Source organism: Protobothrops mucrosquamatus, unplaced genomic scaffold (genome assembly GCF_001527695.2).
Source record: "Protobothrops mucrosquamatus isolate PMUCROS unplaced genomic scaffold, P.Mucros_1.0 scaffold46, whole genome shotgun sequence".
NCBI classification, from domain to species: Eukaryota; Metazoa; Chordata; class Lepidosauria; order Squamata; family Viperidae; genus Protobothrops; species Protobothrops mucrosquamatus.
The window spans coordinates 1,732,624-1,755,124 of NW_015386428.1; the positions used below are offsets into that span (position 1 = coordinate 1,732,624).

A 22,501-nucleotide genomic window follows, 5' to 3' on the forward strand; every position below is an offset into this window, starting at 1 on the left:
CTAGGATTAGTTTATGAGCCAGTACGTTCTTGGTCAGTCAATGGCTACGCTCGCGTCAAGACTGGGAAATGGAACCAGGACGGGGCGTGACAACTTTGGCTGACTTGATCTGATTGGGCAGGAATACAGTCTCCACCCATTCTGTGGATCCTCCATCTCCGTGCTGAGAAAAGGCGTTCAGGTAAGACAACGCCCCTTCCCTTGCCTGATGTTTCGAATGCGGGTTTCAGCTCATTAATTTGTGTAGGGGTCTTCAAACCCTTGCTGTAAGATTCTCATGAATGTATCAAAATGCCCCAGTTCCTGCGCATCATCGTGGAAGGCCACCGGCCATTCCGTCGCATCTCCATCTAGCAACAAGACCACATAGTCAATGCAGGCAGCATTGTCTGGGTACATGGCCCCATAGCGTTACCATGTAATGCCCAACTTGAGTTAGGAAATAGGCCAGCCGCTTTGGCATCCCATCGAATGTAACCATCAGGGGTGGTGGAGGGCAATCTCCCAGGCCCAGGGGTGGGGCCTGTGCTAGCAGGGCAGCCATCGGCAGGGCAACTGCAGGAATGGTAGCTGCTCGGGCAGCGGGCGGAGCTATTGGTGGAGTTGCAAGCACAGTGGGGCTGCAGGGCTGGGAGGCATGGCAACGGCTCCCTGAATGGGAGGGTTCCATACTTCCAGGTCCTGGAAGCTGCTCCGCTGCTTTGCTGGAGATGGAACTTGGGGTTCTCCAGTCGGTCTGGTCCTCCCATCTAATAGGGCATCAGGCCTTCCAGCGATCTCCCCTTACCTTGTTCGGCCCTGCGGAAGGTTCTTCTACTTCTCCCAAGTGTCCAACTCCCCAGGACTATGGGCCGTGTGGGGTTTTTCCCAGTTGGCACCGCAGGCCATTCTCCTGCAACCTTTGGACGAGCACCAATGACTGGGGCTGCCTGGGTCCCCTGTGGGATCCCTCTGCCTTGTCCCCAGTGTTCTTCCTCTGCTCTGGCTCTTTCCCTGGAGCAGACATCGTTTCCGTAACTTCCTCGGTAAAAGCTCCTCATAGTCAGGGCTGGCTCTGCTTCAAAGCCAAACCCTCCCTAACACTCACATTCCAATTTCTCACCCTTCCCCCCCCCCCCCCCCNCCCCCCCCCCCCCGCCGTTGCTGATGTCAACCTGGCAAAGGATGCAATGAGAAGCAAGCAGCAGAATGACAGCTATGACAAAGGCGGAGAGTAGATCCTGCTGCTTCAGATTGTAAATCAGAACTCTGGTGAGGAGACTGCTTATGGTCCTGGATTCCTAGGCTGTTCTTCCCAAATAGCTCAACTGACATTACATATGTACAAGTGTCTGCCCCAGCACTGAAGGTAGGAAGGTTAATGTAGGGGAAAGAATTGCATTCCCAGGTAACTTTCTACATCCCAGGAACCTGCCACCTTGCTTCTCTCCCAAAATTTGGTATCATTCAAGATGCGTTCAAAATAACCACAACACATCTTGAATGGTTGCAGGAATTGGGTATGTCTAGTTGAATGAAAAGGACTAGGGGTGACATGATAGCTGTATTCCAGTATCTAAGGGGCTCCTACAAAGAAGAGGAGGTCAACCCATTCTCCAAAACACCTGAAGGCAGGACAAGAAGCAACGGATAGAAATTAATCAAGTAGAGAAACAACCTAGAATTAAGGAGAAAATTCCTAACAGTGAGAACAATTAATAGGTGGAATGGCTTGCCTCCAGAAGTCGTGGCTACTCCATCACTGGAGATTTTTTAAGAAGAAATTTGACAGCCATTTGTCCAGAACAGTGTAGGGGGACACTTGTACAGGGTATTGGACTGAAGACCTCCAAAGTCCTTCCAACTCTGTTACTGATGGCACAAAGCTGGGGAATTCAAAAATCCTAACAACGTAAACACTCAGTCTTGAACATTTCAAAGTATTTTTTTTTAAATTACACATTACTGCTTATTGAAAACAAAAAGCAAGTTTTGTGAAATAATACCCGAGATATGTAATAGATCCTTTGCAAAAAAAAAAAAGAGCCTTAGTTCTGCTCCTATTTCTTAGGCTGCATTCGGCCAAAGCCGCCAGTCTTTCAGTATTTTTATATGGACTACTCAGGGAAAAAAAATAAGCTGGGTCAGTTATAAACTCGCAAGTTCTGTCCAAACAATGGAATATTTTTGACTCATGAATTGAGGGTCTCCACTTCAATTCTTAAAAAAGAAACCGAGGCACTCTGAGAAGATGGAAACAAATCCTGTTTTGCACTGATCACAACAAGGGTGCCACTGGACTTGACATCTGCTGGTAGTACATGGCTGAGTCCTGTGGGAAGAGGACAGTGAATAATGCTTCTTGGTTACATCTAATTTGGTGGATCTCCCTCCTTGAACTCTGAGAATGGCAGAACAATCCCTACTAATATTTAGGTAAATAGAACAATAACTAATGTCTAACACAAGAGTCTTCGAACTTGTCAACTTTTAAGATTTGTAAACCTCAACTCTCAGAATCTATGTTGGCTGGGGAATTCTGAGAGTTGAAGTCCACAAATCTTAAAGTTGACAAGTTTGGAGATCCCCAATCTAACATCCTTATTACACCTCAAACGCATACATGAAGTAAAAAAAAAAAAAAAGGATGTGTGCATATGTGCACATACATAGATGCAGATGAAAAGTTGGTGTCCAATGTTTTATTATCTTTAAAATTTGTTCCTTGGTTTGAGCTTCTCCTCTCATCGACAGAAGGTATGCCTAGTTCAGCCTGGGGTCTCCTCCTTTGGCTGAGCTTGCTCCCTTATTCCATCTTGCTTTTCCATTTGCTTCAATCTTTCCAGAGCTCTTAGTTTTTGCTTCTCTTTATGGACCTAAATATTAATGGGAAGGAGAGATTTAATTGGGGATTTAGCTACCCAAATGCCTGTCACCCTAGAGAAATAAGCAGCTTCTGCTTCCATTGCCACCATACAAGAATGTCCCCATTCCTATGGCTGCAACTGCTACAATGAGACAGTAAAAAACCAAGCCATAATGTAGTTTGCTCCATTTTATCTGAATGTGAAGCATGAAGCCAACTGATAATGGTCAAAGGAATAAGCTATGGCTAAGTCATGCTATTTTCTGCAAAGATTAAGACAGGGCCTCTATCCACAAGCTGTTCACTGCTGCTGAGAATGTACTTCTTCACTTAGCCATGCCGCCTATGCTTTCCTGCTCTCTTACATGCTATCCTTACCCACCCACTCTAACACTGGGGACATAAATGCTGTTCACCTATTGGACAGGATCCTTGAAGAAAGTGGCCTTCCAAGCCTCTTTCCTTGTCTGAAGTCTCTGCAGAAGAGCAGAACATGCCTATCCCAAACCAAGTTCTCTATGATATACAAGCTGCAGTTGCCCATAGTTGCCGTAGGTCACCTTCGGCCAGCCATTCTTAACCTACCATGGCTCGAAGTTCCTTCTTGACAACTGCGCGCCGTGTGATTTTTCGCCGGTATTGTGGAGGAGGTGAATACTCAATTTCCAACTGCTTGCATGTATTCTCAAAGATATCATAGTGGTTATTACGTAGGTATTTCAGCAACACAGTCCGACGGTCAATGGCTATCATCATACGGGTAAGGTTAACCTTGTCCTAGAAAGTTATAGCCTCTTCAGTGAATTATTCGTGGATTCAAGTCTTTTAATTTTTCAACTTTCTGGTTAATAATTTACTGACAGCATTTAAATAAACTTGCAAGTTTATTGAAAGGCAGCAATAATAAACAACTGCTAATTTCCTAGAAGGAAAAAAACCCACTGTGTTGGGGAATAAGGAATATTATTGATTATACTGTGATCTCTGAGAAACAAACCAGTATTAAAAATATGCTTCTCAGAATTGGATCTAAAGCATGTAATCGTCTAGTTTATGAGATGCAGGCAATAGAATACTGACTTGCAATGAAGTCTTTGGACTAGAAATTTGCCATAATATGCCAGGACTGACTAGGAGTTAGTAGGGAACATCATAATATGTGGCATAGTAACAATTCAGGCTGGTAACCTGAACTCCATTTCCATGTTAATGTAAAGTTTTATGGTGATGGTGGTCAATATCAATATATCTATTGATGACCTTGCTATTGGAAAACTGAAATTTGGAATGCCAGAAGAGTGCATGCAAGGGGCACAAATAATCAAATTAAATGACCAAAAGAAAAATAGGCATGATGTATCTTTGTGAAATGATGAAAGTGGGAAGATGCAACAGAGTTGAATGAAGATGGTCTACTCTTATGGAATTATTGGATATATGCAGGGAAAGGAAGGTGTAGGCTTAATTATGCCTAAAATGTACTTTGGGAAGTACTAATTCACATCAACTTGATTGTTATGGGTACGTATGAAAGAAGGAATCCACAGAGCAGGCCATACAATATGTGGCCAGCTGATGTTTTTTTAAAAATAATAAATTCATCCCTGCAACTGCCCTGGAAGATGTGCTGTTTCACTGCTGCCCCCAGCTTCAGCACTGCCCACTCCACAACTATCTGGCATGAATGAAAAGGAGACTGAGGAGTATCTGTTTAGAAAAGGCTATGTTTGTTTTAAGCCTAACTCTACACATGAAAAAAAAAATGAATTTAAAAGCATAACTGGCTGGATCATCTGTGAATAAAATTTGAGAAAACTAGTGAGTGATATACAAGAATGATTGACTTTGATTTCATTTACTTTGGTCATGTCATGCATACAAATTAATTAGAGAGGTCAGTGATGCTAGGAATATTTAGGGCATCTAGAAGAAAGGGCAAGCAAAGAACACACTGGCTTGATTCCATCAAAGCCGATAAAAAGATGAACAACTGAAAGAAGCTCTGCTTGACAGGGTAGCCTGGAGAGCACTTGCCTATAAAGTCACAGAGTCAGAGATGACTGGATGGCTAAAACAACAATGCAAGAATGATACAAAGTTTTGAATGTGATAGCAATTAGTTTTTGGTAGCATCAAGAATGAATTTTGGGGAAAACTGGATATGGAAGAAAAAACCCCAAAAGAAATTGGAGTGAAAGAAGAATAAATGTAGGGGGGAAAAGGCTGAATCCTGAATAATATTAGAAGACAGATTATTCTCATTACAGAATGAATGGAGAGAGGCTGCCTGAAAACAAATGAAAAAAAAACAATCTTACAGAATTCCATGGTTACATTAACAGAATCTGTGTCATGCCTCCCTGGAGGGAGAGGTGTCATTGGTTTCAGAGGAATGTGGGGAAGAGCAGGCCGAGGCAGGCCAGGGCCTTTCAGGATTGGGACAGGATGAACAGGAGAGACAGAGTTCAGGCGATGAGCAAGGGCCACCCCAACCTGATCCTAGAGCACGGAGAGAGAAGGAGGGAACAATGCAGGCAAGCTCAACTACTCAGGAGGAGAGCATCCTGCCCCTCTCCACAAGACACACCTGGATACTGAGATTTAAGGAGACGCTGTGGGGAGAGGCATTTGTCGGGAACAAATGCTGATTCCTTGGAGTTTTGTGTGTGTTGTTGCTGATCTCTTGTTCTGTGACTTCTGCTTGGAAACCCGGAAACTCTGACCATTGGACTGGCTGACAACGTTGCTTGGATGTTCAAAGATCTTGGACTGTATTTTGGCTTCCCTTTTGAAACTGCTCAGGCAAGCGTGTTAGGTTTATGATTTATGTGTCATTCCTTGTTATCTCCGTGGCCTTGAGTAAATTCCTCTCCTAATCAGACTGTATGTGAAACTATTTGCAGCCAGAGGCGGTTGAAGGTGTGTGTGTCTTCCTTGTTTGGAGGCTTGCCAGAAACGTGGGAGCATTTGGGGAAAATTTGGAGCAATTAAAGGGCGGTTTGAATTGCCAGCTGACTGCATTGCCTCTGTGCTGTGCCCTGAGTAATCACAATCTATATAAAATGATGCTTAATGAAATGACAAAACATAAATGTCAAATTCTAAGCGCAATTATGCTGTTGTGACCATTATTGCTTCTCAGCTTGCCAACGAACTTGGCCTCCTCCCACCTACTAATATACCTCATTCTTCCCTAGGGTCCCGCTGGTCCCGCTCTGACTCTGCTCTCACTGCTCTATTAGAGCTCCGGGAGCCGGCATAAAAACCACAGTAGAGAGGCTGGAGACAGCTCACCTGATCATGGAGATCTTTGCAAAGTGAGTATCCATAGGCCCAGTGCCTGTTAAGTCCTGGGGGGGGGAGGGGAAATAGGCAGGGGAAATGTTGCAGTGTCTCTGTGGTCAGTTGTAAGGATGAATGACTGCAGTGGTGCTGCAACATTCATAACTTTAGGACGGTGTCATAAGTTCTTATGGGAGTGATGTAACTTTGAACCATCGCTAAGTGAACTGTCATAATTCGATGATTACCTGTGAAGGATGACTGAGAAAAAAATGGAAGGGGGCAATCCAACATTGAACAGACAGTCAGGCAAGGATGTGGGAGATTCCCTTGACTGTTTGATGCATTTATGGCTAAATGTATAAGGAATAATGGTGATATCAGAGATATGCAGTGTGGGAGTGTGAATCTGCACGAACATTTGCATGCAGATGATACTGTATTTGTGGCTGAGAACTGAAAAATTTGCAAGAAACTTTAGACAGTATGATCTAATAATTAAGGTACCAAAACCTTATATTTGACAAAGTAAACTTTAAATGGCAAAAAAGGAACAATTTGTGCCCCTAAAGGTGTAAGAAGGATAACATTTAAGAAGTACCGGTGGAAAGGTAATGGATACATGTGACTTTTTAAAGGAATGTTTGTTGAAAAAAATAAAAAAGGTGGCTGTTTGCAAGTGTTTTTCTGTCCATTTTGTTACTATATTAGGAAATGAGAGGTAGACATGCTAAGAGAAACATAAAAAGTTGATTGAAAACAAAAAGATGATAAATGAGGACTAAATATAGAAGTGACAGACCATTAGAAAATATATATTTTTGGACAGCTTGGTCATACATGGTAGATAAAATGAATGAAAATTGAATTGCAAAATAAATTCATGAAGGAGGAGTGAATGGATTGTGAGGAAAGGGAAGACTGAGCAAGGTATGGTTGGATGCTGTTTTGAAATACTCAAAAAAGATGTCTGTGGAGATTCTCAGTCATCCAGATCATGGTTGTCCCAAAGCTGCTTTTTTCAAAAGGCAACTAGACTTTGTTTTTTTCCTTGAAGACGTTTCGCTTCTCATCCAAGACACTTCAATTAGAACTGAAGAAGTGAAATGACTTCAAGGAAAAATGAAGAAGGTCCAATTCCCTTTTAAAAAAGCACCTTTGGGTCCTCAAAAAAGAAAAGTTCAAAATTTTAATGATGAAAGAACAATGTACAAGATGATAGATGGACGATGGAAAACAAGGACAGTTTGCAAGGTGAGAACAAAGGGTGAGAAATAGCCGTTGGTTTTAGCTTCCCCCCTTCTCTCATTAGCTTCTCCAGATCTCGTCTCTTAAGGAACATCATCTAGCAGCTCCATAAGAAAACAATAGTGTGATGGGTATGCATCTATATAGAATTTTGTGAGGTTTATTTGAAGAATGAACTACTTTGCATCTGAAGATATTTACATTCAAAAAGGACTGCCAGAAATCCAATTCTCTGCCATCCATTTGATTGCAGTGCTTTTCAATAAAATCTGCTGGTTTAGGAGACACAGTCTTTATGGAGGTTACATAACAAGCAGCTGAAATGCTTTAAAAAATCGTACCTTGGGGTGCATATGCAGATGTTCTTTGAGGGTGCGGATCATGGCTGTCAGGTGGGCAACTAGAACATTAAGAAAAAAAGTTAGAAAAGCTCCTATTATATTTTCTTCTCCTATTTTAAAGAGTACACATGAACATTAGCAGCCAGACATGCTTTTAAGAGGCAGCTTTTCTTTTCGGTGAAAGGGAGCACAGTCTTACATGTGGGAATTGAGTTAGTTCCCTGTTGTTTCTTTGTTCTACTGAAAGAAGTCGAGGGAGAGGTGTGAAAACAGGAAGTAGGACCATATCAGCAGAATAATCAGCTCTACTAGGCATCTCAATTATTTCTAGTCCAACCAATCATCATAAGCACTATATTCTTTAAGAATTCATTGCCTCTTCCTTCTCTCATTCCTTTTCCTTTTATGTTGCATTTTTTGATACAAAAAGCCTGTAGATAGGTATTTGTATAAAGTAATTACTATTGATCTTATTTTTTAAATTTATTATTAGATTTTACATCCCTTTTATTTTGTACAACAAAACATTTGTGCAAGATGATGCATCCAATGCTCCCACCTCCTATTTGTCCTGGAATAATAACCCCATGAGGTGGATTGGACTGAGAGAGTGCGGTTGTCCTAAAGTCTCTTGGCCCCTTAATCAGTATTTTAAACTGTCTTATATAAGTTTTCAGGAAATCGTTTTGAATGAAGTTGAAAATAAACACTTTACATAGTCAGAGGCATAAATGGGTGACTACCACATCTCTTGGAAGATAAAATATCCTCCATCTCCTTTGACTTATTCTTTCAAAGATCTGTGAATCAGGCACCACTTCTTTTCTCTGCCAGAGGCCAAAACAGAAAGGAACAGCAGCAACAATTTATCTGCTTCTGGGTAAATGGTGAAATTATTGTTGAATATAATTCAGGTTTGCTTGAGAAGAGGAGGGGGAAGAAGCATTCATCTTGGATGTCATGCCAAATTCCTGCTAGGGTGGGATACTGTCAGATCCCCCAAACCCCTCGCCTCTTCTCTTTTGCCTTTCTTCTTCTGGGGCCTGCCATTCTGTTGGAGGAGGGGGTGCATGGGGGGAATATGTTGGTAACTTTCCTTTTCCTCTTTCTTGGTCTGGCCTCCTCCTCCTCCTCCTGAGTATGGAATGCTTCTCCTTATCTAGGAGACAGTTGCAAGGAAAGAAAGCTGGAGAAGACCTTGAGTTGCGTGCAAGTCAGCTGCTCACCAGGCCACCTGTGGATTGGCTGGAGTTCAAACGGACATTATGACTTTGGCAGGAGGGGGCATATTGCTTGCTTTAATTATATCATTCATGCAGGCTTTTCTTCAGATCTCGCCTTACATTCCCTGCTATGACTAGTCCCTAATAAAAGTTCCTTTTGAGGCAATGCCTGTTTCAAGAGTTCTGCTTTCTTGGATGATTAGTTGAAGTGGGTCCTGACAGATACAAGGCACTGAGTCTTATAAGAAATGAAAAAAAAACTGACACACACAAACACACACAACCTAATTCAAACCACCTACATTCTAAACTTAGAGGCCATTAAGAAAACATATATATTCTCGTTAATTATACAAAGCAACTGTATCCAATTACACTGGCAGAAGTATAGACTCTGATGTTGGGGAAATAGAAAAGAAAACATATAAAATTTTCCTTTTATATGAAAAGGAATGAGTCAACTTTCAGATGTATCCAACAATACTTCACATCCACCCTTCCACAGACAAGTACAGCTACTGCAGTGGAGATTTTTTTTCCATCTGCTTGACCAGTTCCTGAAAACAGTTACAAATTGAAAATCATAACTCTCCAGATGTCCATTAGGCCCTTCCAAAACACAATTGGGTGATGCCCAGTCTTCCTGGCAGCTGTGGAGCTAAGGGGGAGGAGGGATAGCTTCCACATTTCTGCCTACCTTGAACCTCTGCAGATCCACAGTCATTTGGGTTCCTGCGGACTTTGGCTGCCAGCTGCTCTTTCTTCATTTTCACTTTTTCCCTCTACAGGCACAAGAAGACATTGGTGATACTTGGGGAATGGAGGTCAACATTTCGGACAGTTTCTCAACATATACAGCATGTTAGTACAGCTCCATTTAGGGCTTCAGATGAAAATCCTGAGGGAAAGGGCCTCAAAGTTACTTGCCTACTATAGAAGGAAGTGGGAATTTTGCTATCACAGAACCCATAAAATCGTATATGGACTGTTCACACTTAATCAAATCAGTTGCATCTGAGATTTATAAAGCATACTAAGATTCTTTTCATTCAAAAACTTTTGTTACAATTGTTGTGACTTGGTATTATTGTACTAATCAAATTTATGATTAAGAAGAATTATACAAACTCAGAAATGGGTTGATTTGGTCAGCTGATTAAGTATGTTCTGCAAACACAATCATGAAGAACACTGAAGGTTCACAAACATCATGACTGTTGGTATACAGGCAGTCCTTAGCTTACAACAGCAATTGGGACCAGGAATTCTGATGCTAAGCAATTCAATTGTAAAGCATGTCACGTAATCACATCACTTAACAATGGCAATTCCAGCAGTCTTGGTTGCTGTCATGAGGACTGCACAGATCATTAAGCAAGGATTTCATGTGATCATAACTTCCGACTTCTTGCCGACTTTCCCACTGACTTTACTTGTGGGAAGCTAGCAGGGAACATTAGAAATTTTATTTATTACGTTTATATAGTGCCCATTTCACTATCCAAAGCAACTCTGAGTAGAAATGGTAATCTCATGACTGTGGGGACATTGTGAAAGCTGAAACGTCAAGACCCACCATAAATCCTCCTTGTTCAGCACAATTATAACTCTGAATGGTCCTGAATGGTCATAATCTGAGGACTACCTGTATACTAATGCTAAATGGGATAACAACATGAAAGACTGTTTCTCTTTTGAAACAAAGTATTACAATCTCCAGATGCTTGATTTGAAATGTTTTGCATTCTATGAATTAAAAAAATACACACCTATTGAAAAATTCAACTCAATACCCTGCTTTTGAACTATACAATACCATGTTTTTGATTTAAACAAAGTGAAGGCAGTACTGAAAGCAATTAATACTGATCACTCTATCAGGCAAACGTGGCAGATACTTTACAAAGGTAAATTGTGGAACTCTCACAAGATAGTAATAATGAAGGAGAACCGCCTTGAAAAAGAAATTCAGTGACCATTACATCAGCTGAGCCCAGAGAGACAGGAGATGAAGAAAACTCCTTCTTAATTTTCTTTAGAACAAAAGGAGAGAGAAAAATTTTGACAGGCTTTTCATATTCTATTATTATACCCTCGGGCCTAAAACAATAAAACAGTTCTGGTAGCTCCTGTGATGTCTGTTCCCTGACCTAAGGTGATCTAAAGGGTTATTTTGTAGCAGTATTTGCTGGTAAATCCCAAACTTTCTATAAAAGGAAAACAAAAACTAACCTGACTTGCCATTTCCAGAGACAGCATTCTTCTGACAACATCATCCACCCTGCAGGAAAGCACAGATTTATTATTATTATTTATCTCCTGAGGGGTTTAGCATTTTCCACTGGCATCAAATGGTTTTTAGGATGCAGCAAAGGAAATTAAAAGTAATGCTGAAGGGGCTTCCGGTTTTGAAGTTGCAGCGGAAGCGGCGCAGGGAGACGGGGCTCCATCTTTCATGGTCGATTTCGCCCTGCTGGGGACCCTGGAAAGGGTTGAAAGTTGCCCCGTAGAGGCAACAAGCAAGGATGGGACCCTCGTTGATCGTGGGAGAGCGGCGGCCCTTCCGTTTGATCCGAGGAAGCCCTCCAAACTGATGGGGGAAAGACTGGCTACATTCGTGTAGCCAGTCAGAAGCTGCTGACAACGGAAGACAATAAGCACTAACAAGCAACCTTTCAGCAATGTGGATGAAACTGTGTGAGACCTTTATAACTTTAGGACTTCTTCCTGGAAATAATTGCCCAAAGCACCCTCCCCGATGAGAGAGGGAAGGGGAATCTCCACCCCATTCCCTCAGAAAAAGAAAAGTGGTGAATTAATTACTTGGGGGAAATAGAGAAAATTACAAGATCAATTTGGAATTAATGTACATTTATGGCTTTGAAATTTGGGGACTAAAAGTGCTTTTGAGACTTTTTTTTTTAAGAGATTTGAAAAGTTTATATTACAAATTGGGATTTAAAAAGCTGGAAAACGGTGCTAATGACATTTAGTGGCAAATTATGGCACCACAATTTGTTATGCCTAAAGGACACTTGGCTTGAAGCCCAGATTTAGATAAGACTCTTGCTAACCTTGAAAGCTTTCACAGCTGGGAAAAGGGAAAATAAATATTTGGGGCTGCTTATGATGTGGCAGAGACGATGAATTATTTTGAAACTGAACTACGAATATAAATATTACCTGACTTTTAGAGCTGTGTTGTGGAACTATTTCCCTGCAGGAGAAATACACTTCATTGCTTGAGATGATGGAGTATTTTGGATTACAAATCCTTGATTGATGAGCAATTTTTATTATAAAGACCACCTACAAAAAATGAAATGGATGTCCCATACTCAGCTTTAAATGGTAAAAGACCATCTCTAACACCTGTCCCCAAAGTCTTCAGTTTGACATACTACCAAGAAAATATGGATGAAGATCAGAAAGAAATTCTCTCCATGTTAAAATCAATACAAGAGACTATTGCTTTAGCTCATGATGAGACTAAAAATAACACAAAGGAGATAAAAGAACAATTTTCTAATCTAAATTTACAAACCCAGAACATGACTACAAAGAAGGAACTAGCAACCCAGAAAATAGAAGGAAAACTAGAGTAAGCAGATCCAAAGATTGAGGACCTAAAGGAAGGAACCAACCAATAGATTCAGACAACTGAAGAACTAGAAGACGGAGCGATAATATCGGAAATGGAAAAGACATCTTACCAATCAAGAATTCAGGACATATTTGAGGAAAAGGAAGAGGAACTGATTGAATGGAAGACAGAACTGTTAGGAGAACTGTGGGGAATTGGAGAAGGATGGAGGCTGTTTAATGAATATCAATGGGTTCGTTTTTCCAAAAATACTTTAACTAAATAGTCTTTCTTATTCCAAACAATATACACAAAAACAGAGGAAAAATTACTTGATGATTCAAATGCATTGACTTGGAAAGTTAGTTGGCAAAGGAAGAAAATAGAGGTTTTGATCCATTAGGTAGGATATTATATTAACTAGATGTCTGAATACGGTGGAGAATAGATAATTGCTAGAAATAGAAGTATTTGTAACTAGAATATTAGATTTTGGTACAAGAAGGGAAACAGGAAAACGTTAAGAAGTTTGAATAAGGGAAGCTTTTAGTTACCCAAATATAACTTACTTTGAAATTATAAACAATAGACATTTTGAACACTGATGGGAAATTATTTTTTTTTTAAAAAAGCGAAAACAGGATACTGATTGAACATATGGATATTAAGTGCAAATGCAATTAAGATATATTTTGGTTAGAAAAGTTATCTAAAACTAACATTATTGATATTATGAGAAAAATGAAACAAAGATGTTGATATTCAATTGTATATTTATTAATAACAATAAGAATTGTATTTGTCTAGTGTGGGAAAACAGGTATTACCGGAAGAATAGAGAAATATTTGATGGTGTAATATTGGATCTAGATTGAAGAAGTTACTATATACAACTGAATTACTAACGGACCCAGACAACACTTTGTCTATTAAGTGTTTGATTGTAAAACTAGAAAATTAATATTTATATATATATTTTAAAAAAAGTAATGCTGAAGGGACCATTTCCCCCCCCAGAGAATATTAACAGATCATATATGAAGGGTGGGTATTTTGTGTGATTGTATCTTGGGAGCTTTTTTCCTTCCAACTGTAAAATAAGGCAGATGACAGAATTGTTACCAAGAGGCACTAGAAACTCTGTTCCCCTCTTCCCCCCCCCCCATTTCCCACCAATCCCTGCAAATCTTACTTGTCTATAGCTGAGACATTGGCATAATCTTTCCTCAGCGTTGTACCAGGCAGATCATCCAAATGGCTGGAGATAGCTAAAAAGAAAGGGCTTGAAACAGAATTGTTCTCTTGTTATAAATTTTTGTTCAGCAATTATTTTTCTATAGTGGCCAAACAAGTATCTGTAGATACCCCCAAAATGGAATTTTAAGAGTTTCAAGGTCCCCCTCAATTCACTGGTGGTAAGGAGAAAGAAGTGGAAGAAATTGCTACTTTTGTAAGATCAATTGCTAGGAAGTCAGAAGCAAATCCAGCCCTCCAATTTTCTGAGCCAATGTGTTTATTGATATGAAAGGGAGGGAGGTACCACAATTTACTATCACCTTTTATTTTTCCATTTCAGTGGATCAGGGCTTGGGATTACGGACAAAGATTCAAATCCATAGAAACAAAGAATCCTCAGCAACCAGAATCCAAACCAACCGTTTACTAATTTATGTTCTGCCTTTCCGCCCTGAAGGCACAATGAGAACCAAGCTGAACAATTTATAATATATACCTTCTTTTTTTTTCCGGACAGGCCTGGCATATTTTCTGATTATTTGGAGGAAAGGGCTGTTCCCTGAAAAGACAAAAAATGTATACAGAACCAGTTCAGAACAACACGCTGAGACACTGCAGTACCATCTTCTTGCTGGAAGTCATGTAGTAACAAAAATAAACCAGACTCTGTGTGGGGAGATTAAGTAGCCTGTTAGTCTAAGAGCATTTTTTCCGATTTTGAAGAACCAGGTGGTTTTTCTCCTTGCCTGCCCTTCAAGAAGACGGAGAAGAAGAAAAAGGCTCACAAGCCAGGTGCTTGCTTGTTTTTAACCTCAGGGCAGTGTTTTCGAGATATTTTTATGCACGATCGAACAAAAGCGCTGGGTTCCCGGGCACGCGAAACTGAAACAGGGCAGGCGAATTTATACCGTGAATATATTGTACCAGATGTTATTCAGTTCCTGCCCTCTTTTAAACCAGCCTGCAGAGAAGCGGCCAGGAATGAGAATCCCAATGGAAAGACTCTTTCCTCCCGCCGCTGCGAATCAGGTCCGGGCGACGCCACGAATCTCCCTCCAGCCCTACCAGACCGCGATCCTCCTCGCCAGAAACGGGGCCGTTTCGAGAGGGAGCCCCAGGCGGGCAACTCCACCGTGGCCAAGGGCGAATGTACCCCTCCATCCCCGCATCCTGCACTCGTGCAGACAGAGCAACATGGGTGCTGTAGTCCGACGGCAGCGGGGGAAGCGGTGCAGAGCGCGGGCAGGGCAGGGAAAGGTAGAGACAGGTGCTGCCCCATGTCGGCTAGACGTCTGGCCGCCCGCTAGCCCTTCCTCACCCGGCCCTTGACGTGCCTCCTCCGCCGCCCCCGCGACGAGCTTGGGGCGGCTACCCCCGGCTAGCGCTGAGGCGCCGCGCAGCACCAGCCGAAGCATTACTGCTGCTCACAGGCCGGCGCCGCCGCCGCCTTGCGCGTCACAAGGTGCGCCGAGGACACCACGTGCGACGTACAGGGACGGGCCAGCGGGCTCGCGCATGCGCCCTGGCTCAACGGAAGGCTGTGGGAAGATGGCGGTTCCTTAATGCTGCCCTGATGAGTCGTTTCGGAGGGCACGTGACATCAACTGGATGCACCGTATATGGCATCATTTAATGATCTGAACTGAGAGTTGTATCTTGCCTTACGTGTGCCTTGTCAGAGAGGCTGAGAGTTAACATATTGCAGACAATCCCAAAAGTGTTGTTTCCATTTAGGTGGAAGAGTGGAATTGGCATTTGGCTAGGGTGTAGCATTCAGGTTTCTAAGAGTTACAGTTTTGTTTCCCTGGGGCAGGGAAATGACCAAACAAAAGCAGGTGAAGGGATTTTATTATGCTCAGTGCTTTTTTTGTAAAAAAAAAAAAAAAAGGTGCCGGAACTCACACACATACAACCCGCCTTGCCTACCCTACAAGGTTTCATCCAAAAAAGGTGCACGGTAAGGGGAGGGGGAAAAGGAGTTACGGATGGAGCCTGGGTTGCTGTGTATGAGTCATCATCTAGGTCTAGGAATTATTTTTTAGTGCTATCTTATGCCTGGTACCAAGACCTGATCTCTTTGCTCTGAAAAGGTATAAAAGGTGGAAGACATCTTTCCTGGTTGTTGCCTTCATGTCTTTACCTGCCACAAAGAGAGATGGGGTCACCCAACTCTATTTTGATCAAAATAAAAGTTGTTTGCTTGCTGAAACTTCGGCTCAGGAGTTTCTTTGGCTCTGTCAGAAGTAAGTCTTCATCCTGGTTCATCCAAGCCGGGAATATTATCATTATTATTAAATAAGCAACATGGTGACTGCTTTGGGAAGATGGTTATAGTTTATTGCAGAAGCACAGAGACGGCTCTTCAGGAAAGAGCAGAGAAGAAAGNTCACGTATTCTGACCTGAGCCCAGGTGTGCCTCTCTGGTATACTTGATGGTAATGGTTAGTCCCATTATGTCCCAAAAGTCATCTCCTGTTTCCCTGGTGATGGGGCTAATGACTCTTAAGAGCTTCCTTTGTCTTGAGATCCCTGGCTCCAAACTTCCTGATGGTTCCACATCTGCATTTGTATAGGCCTAGCTACTGTTTGGGCAAAGAGATGAGGCAAGGTTTGGTTTCTGCTTTTCAAAAAATGCTTTTAAAAATCCTTTTGGTGAAAAATATTTTTTCCTTTTTAATATTTCCTTCTCTGGGGCTTTGACTTCCCACAGCTCTTTTAAATTCCTGAGTAATGCTGGGACAATTGTGAGGCTAAGTGGAAAACTTTACAAGATCTTAATAGGTTCCTCTTAAAAGTGTACCCCGCTCACTCCCTTCAACCAAACCAAGATGTTTTTATTCAAGAATAGTTTTGTTTGTCCTGCCCTGCCATTTCTTTAAGGAGATTGTACGTATGTACGTTTGTATTTACGTTTGATGTTTCTAAACTATATTTCTTAGAGATACCTATATATTAATATACGTTGAATATTAAATATCTAATTGAAATAAATTGTGTACATTTTTATTAAATGATAAATATAAATTGATATAAAAATAAATATAATTTATTTTGAAAGTGTATATATCGGTGCCTTATAGATTTATCATTTAAAGTATGGATAAAACGGACGAGACAAGAGTAGTTGGAACTCATGGAATTTATTAATTTGTTTGCCATCCATCTAACTTTGTAGAACTTTGTAGACCTTTGTCCAAAGCAAGACAGGGTTAGGAAGGGCAGGAGATTCCTCCCTTTCCTCTCCAGGTTGCCGGAAACAGCCCGCCTTCCCGCCCAGAGGTACAAGATTTGTTTCCCATGCTAAACAGTAACACATTCCTCCCGCTTCTCCATATCTGTCTTCCGCTTCAAGATCTTTTATCTTTCTACTTCTTTCTCTTCTTTGTATCTAGCTTTGGCTTTTTCTGCTTCTATCTTTATGCTTCTGGTTCCGCTTCTGATTCTATCTGTCGTCTTCTGCTTCCCTCGTTCCCCCAACTTCCTTTCACAGAAGACCTTCTCGGCATGGCGGACTTCCTGTCCGATCAAATCAGCTGTCCGCCAGGTCCTTTGAAAAACGACCTTTCCATCATGGCCGACTTCCGGTCCGTTCTTAGTCATCCTCCAACTTCCTTTTGCGGCGACCTTCTGGGCACGGCGGACTTCAGGTCCGATCAACGAGTTAGGCGGTAAACTTAAAACTCCATTAAAAAGGTTTATTTCTCTTAGTAGCCGCAATACCCGTTTTTGACCACAGGAGGGCACAGTTTTCCATCCCATAACATTAGCATCGAGGCCGTCGTAGGCCGCTATCGCTAAGAGAGGGAAAACAGTGCCCTCCCGTGGTCCAAGCCGGCTATAGAAGCCACCAAAAGAAATAAACCTTTAAAATGGCAAAAGGGCCTCCCGTCGCCCTATTAATATTAATAAGGGGTTAATAATAAAGATAGGGGGAAAATAAATAACCTTAAAATCCCATTTAAAAGGTTTATTTGTTTCGGCGACCGCAATACCTGTTTTGACCACAGGAGGGCAGTTTTCCGTCCTATAGCATTAGCACCGAGACCTTCTCGGCATGCCGGACTTCCCGTCCGTCCTTCCCCCAGTGCATTGGGAATCGACCTTCCTATTATGGCCGACTTCCTGTCCGTCCTTCTTAGTCGTCCCTGCCAACTTCCTTTCGCAGCGACCTTCTCGCCATGGAGGACTTCCTGTCCGTTCGCTGCGGGCGTCCCCCGGTGTCTTTGACGACGACCTTCCCAGTACGGCCGACTTCCTTGTCCATCCGTCGAGGCCGTCCCCAACTTCCCGTCCGTTCGCAGCACGGTTCCCTGCTTTTTCCCTTCTTTTCTGCACTACGCTGACGGAGCGCACGTCTACCGGCAAGGCCGCAAGAAGGAAAAAAGGAAGCCTGCTACTGCCTCAGGTGAGCCGAGTCATCCCCGCATTTCCTGATTCCAGAAAGATACCGGGTTTCTCTAAAAACAGTGAGGAAAGTCCACAGGAGGCCCGCTTACGCTCCCATCGCCTGTTTCCCGGGAGAGGGGAAGTTATTTATTGAGACTAAAGCGGTCAAGCCCTCTGGGAAGAATCGAGCCCTACGGTTAAAGAAGGAATAGCAGCCACAAAAGGAAATAAACCCTTTTAATATGATTTTAAGATTATTATTATTTATCTATTGAAGCTATTGAACGCTGTTCAGGGTCAAAAAACAGTGCCATCCTGTGGTTGAAGCAGGTAGAGGAACCATTAAAAAACTTTTCAATGGCATTTTAAGGTTATTCTTTATTATTAAAACCTTATTAATAGGGCATCATAGTCCTCCTTAACTAGGTTTAAGGCTTTTGAAGCAGAGTTCTTCCGCGCCTACGTTGCAGCAAACGGGCCTCCCCTGGCCCTATTAATGTGTTAATACAGTTAATAGAGAATACCGTAATCTTAAAATGCCATTAAAAAGGTTTATTTCTTTTGGTGGCCCCAATACCCGTTTTTGACCACAGAAGGGCACAGTTTTCAGTCCCATAGCTTTAGCTTGGAGTCCATGGTAGGCGTTTTTTAATGGCCTTCATCCTATATAGCCAAGGGACGGAAAACTCTGTCAAATCAGATACTGCAGCCACAAAAATAAATAAACCTCTTTAATGGCGTTTTAAGATGATTATTCTTTATTATTAAAACCTTATTAATATTAATAAGCCACGAACAGCCATATGCGGCTCCAGAGCCGCAGGTTGCCGACCTGTGTCCTAGGGGCACTCAGAGTACACCTTTGATAAAGGAATATACATAATAAGCAAACACCTATAAAACTGAGTTTAGTCAAAGCAGCAAAGCCTGCTCTCCTGTGGCCAGTGTGTGCTGTAACATTTGGCAAAGAAGCCCTGGAGTGGCTTATTTTTATTCTTTCATTTCCTTCCTTTGATGGAAGCTCAAAGCAGCCACAGAAGAGGCTGCTGGGAATATAAAAGATAATTGCAGGAGCTAAAATTTCATTTCTAATAGGGCACTGAGGGCAAAACAGGGAATGCTGCCCTCCTGTAGCCAGGTAAGCGCATGGCATTTTCCCCCTAAGTTACAGCAGAAAAGGTTACTGGATAGATTAAATAGATATAGATCAGGGGTGTCAAACTCATCAGCATTGCGGTTGCTCTGGGGGGTGGGTGGGTGTGGCCAGAGTGGGTGCAGCCTACTGGGTGGGCATGGATGGAGTGGGTGTGGCCTACTGGGTGGGCATGGCCAGTTCTACATCAGTCGCGTCAAGGGTGCCAGTGGGGGCCTGGGCAGGAGTGGGACAGATCTGAGGGTCTCTGGCAGAAGGGGGTGGGACCGGGGCAAATGCCAAGGCATGGTCCACCGTGGCAAGTGCCAAGATGGCCACCACAAAATTGTACATTGGCTCCCAGCCGGCCTGGGCCAGGGCCAAGGCAGCGGGGGCCGTTCCCTCACTGTTTCCAGGATGGCTTCGCGGGCCACATGAAACCACTTTGCGGGCCGCATCCGGGCCTTGGGCCTTGTGTTTGACATGTCTGATATAGATGATTAATAGGTGAGATAGATAATAGATGAGAGAGAGAGAAATCTAAAATGTTATGTAAAGCACAAAAAACTTCATTGGAAGTTTATTTTGGTAAAACAAGACATTTCTGAATATACCAAACCTCCAAATCCTTACAAAACATGATCCTCAGTGACTTCGGCAAAGGGCAGGAGCACAAGGTGCCCAACAGGTCCAAGCTCCTGACTGCAGGATCCCAAATGTAGTGAAGGAAGACTTGAAAAATACTTTATTGTTCTGCATCACATCTTCCAAGCTTTACCCAGTTGCAACAGTTTGTACAACAATTCAAAACATAATACAGTCTTACAGATAAAATACATAAAAGTATAATCCAATATTTTAAGGATAAAAAGTCACATAAAAATTACAAAAGCAATGATAAAATACCATGGGTTAAATAGTTCACTAATTTAAAATGACATTTTTGACAAAAGATGAGGTGTAAAAGAAACCATAGTTGTCCTCAAAAGATTTTTTTCAGAAGAAAACACAACTTCAGTGTTCAAATACATGAATATCACAACAGGTATCTCTTGGTGAAGAGATGGTGATAAGAAAGAATACATAAAAACAGGCACAAGATAAAACACCTTGTCTACCATAAGCATCACAACTACTTAACAACAGTAAATCAGGAGTAAAACTCAGTTGTATTACAAAAAATACACGTCAAACAGAAATTTCAGGAACAAAAAGACAAATGTGTGTGACAAAAGAAATCAAAATTCTTGAGATGACCGCCATACTGTGTGTCATGATTAGCATTTATCAATTAAAACATAACTTACACATTTTAAACAACAGCAGAGGATAAAATTATTCCAAATAGAAATCTTTTATCAATCACTGGCCACACCAGACATTAAAAAGAGCTGTTGAGGTTTTCTTTCTGGTTCTAAGAACCATTGTCGTGGCTAAATGTACACCAGGCAGAAAACTATAAAATCTATTATCAATCACCGGCACACCCAGCATTAAAAAGGGCCATTGAGATGTTTTCTGGTTCTAAGAACCAACATCGTGCCTAAATTAAGCCAGGCAAGAAATCTACTCAGGGTTTCAATGGCCACATCTAGAATTTAAAAGGGTCACACAGATTTATTTTCCAGTTCGAGGACATAATGTCTCACCCTAGCAAAAAATTAGTTATTAATTTATTGAGATGGCAATACCTCATATTAAAGTGCGTCACCAGGTTTACTTTTGGTTCCAAGAGATCTGGCTGCAACTGACATTATTTCTCAGGGTATGAAGTTGGGAGGGAAGGGATCCAAAAAGATTCCCTTCCAGTTTGAGACTCAGCTAGGGCACTGGAGGAGGCTTGTAGTTGAGTGTTGTTGACTCCTCCAGTGTGATTCGCCCTGGCTGCTCACTCAGGGACTGAAAGGGTCCCCCTCCCAGTGTGAGTCTCACAGAGTGTGTGGGAGCCTGGGAGCCGACTGGCTGCCTACTCATTCAGTGTGAGTTTCACAGAGTGGTAACTCAGGGGCTGAAAGACCCCCGTCAGGAGTGCTTTGGCATCACCTCTGTGAGTCAAGATGGCCTCAGCAGCAGTGCAGCCTTTCACCCAAGAAATGCACCCCATCAACTCACCCGTGCTCATGCCACAGGGGTTCCCCTCCAGTATGAGGGTCAGTTGGGGATCCTCAGGGACCGGGAGAAGCTTCCAGCAGGGGGCTGTAGTCTCCTCCAGTGTGATTTGCGCTTGCTGCTCCCTCAGGGACTGAGTCTCCCAGTGTGAGCCTCACAGAGTGTCTGCTCAGGGACCGAAGGAGCCTGGGGGCGACTGGCTACCTTCTCCTTTAGGGTGAGTGTCACAGAGTGGTAACTCAGGGACTGAAAGGCCCCCATCAAGAAGGGAATGGATGTTTAGGCCTGGACCCTTGGTCATGCCTCCTTCGCCCCCTGCCACTCACCTCAGCCCACTTACAGCCAGCTTTCCTCCTCCGCTGCCCTCCCGCAGCCATTCTCCATGGCCACTGGGCCCTTGGCCCTCTGCCCGTCGCCCTTCGGCCCGGCCAATTCACCCAGACACCCTTTGTCCTGGGCCTTTGGCTGTACGGGACAAATAGCCCCCAGCCAATCGGGTGGCAGGCAGGAGCCATGGTGCTGCGGAGGCAGCGTGGGATGAGTAATCCCAGGGACGGAGGGGGGGCAGCTGTGATGCAAGATTTTTTAAAGTGCTGTGGCTGCTCTGCAAGTTTTGGGGCCTTGCAGCTCTGTCACCAGAATCGGAAGGAGGGGGACTGGCAGCAAAAGTAGCAGCCAACCAGGGCCACTTGGGGGGGTAGTCAGACAAGAGTGTGTTGGGGGAACAAGGGAGGGAGGGAGGGGCACCTCAAGGGGGCTTCACGAAGACAGCTTGACTCGCAACTCAAACGAAAGAGGGGAGGAGGAGCAAGGCCTGAGCAGCTTCTGCCACAGCCAGGGGGGTGGGTTAGGGGGGCACACAGGCAAACAGCAAGGCCAGCGTGGCTTCTACCCACGCTTCCCTCCCATGATGCTCCAGTTCCAACACCCAAGCCCATGCCATTTGCCCACGCTTCCCTCCCATGATGCTCCAGTTCCAACCCCCAAGCCCATGCCATTTGCCCACGCTTCCCTCCCACGCCGGGTCACAGTTCCAACCCCCAAGCCCATGCCATTTGCCCACGCTTCCCTCCCATGATGCTCCAGTTCCAACCCCCAAGCCCATGCCATTTGCCC

General features: G+C 43.0%; 1 protein-coding gene across 1 annotated transcript; it reads right to left on the reverse strand.

Annotated features, from left to right (window-relative positions):
• Window positions 1–2,649: 2,649 nt before the first annotated feature.
• Window positions 2,650–14,284, reverse strand: MRPS15 (mitochondrial ribosomal protein S15). Its single transcript, XM_029283280.1, has 7 exons — window positions 14,278–14,284; window positions 13,715–13,790; window positions 11,172–11,220; window positions 9,637–9,721; window positions 7,717–7,775; window positions 3,431–3,622; window positions 2,650–2,855 (listed from the first exon to the last, which is right to left on the reverse strand). Exons 1-7 carry the CDS (start codon window positions 14,282–14,284, stop codon window positions 2,748–2,750), a joined length of 576 nt encoding a protein of 191 aa, XP_029139113.1. The 3' UTR covers window positions 2,650–2,747.
• Between the last annotated feature and the right edge of the window lie 8,217 nt (window positions 14,285–22,501).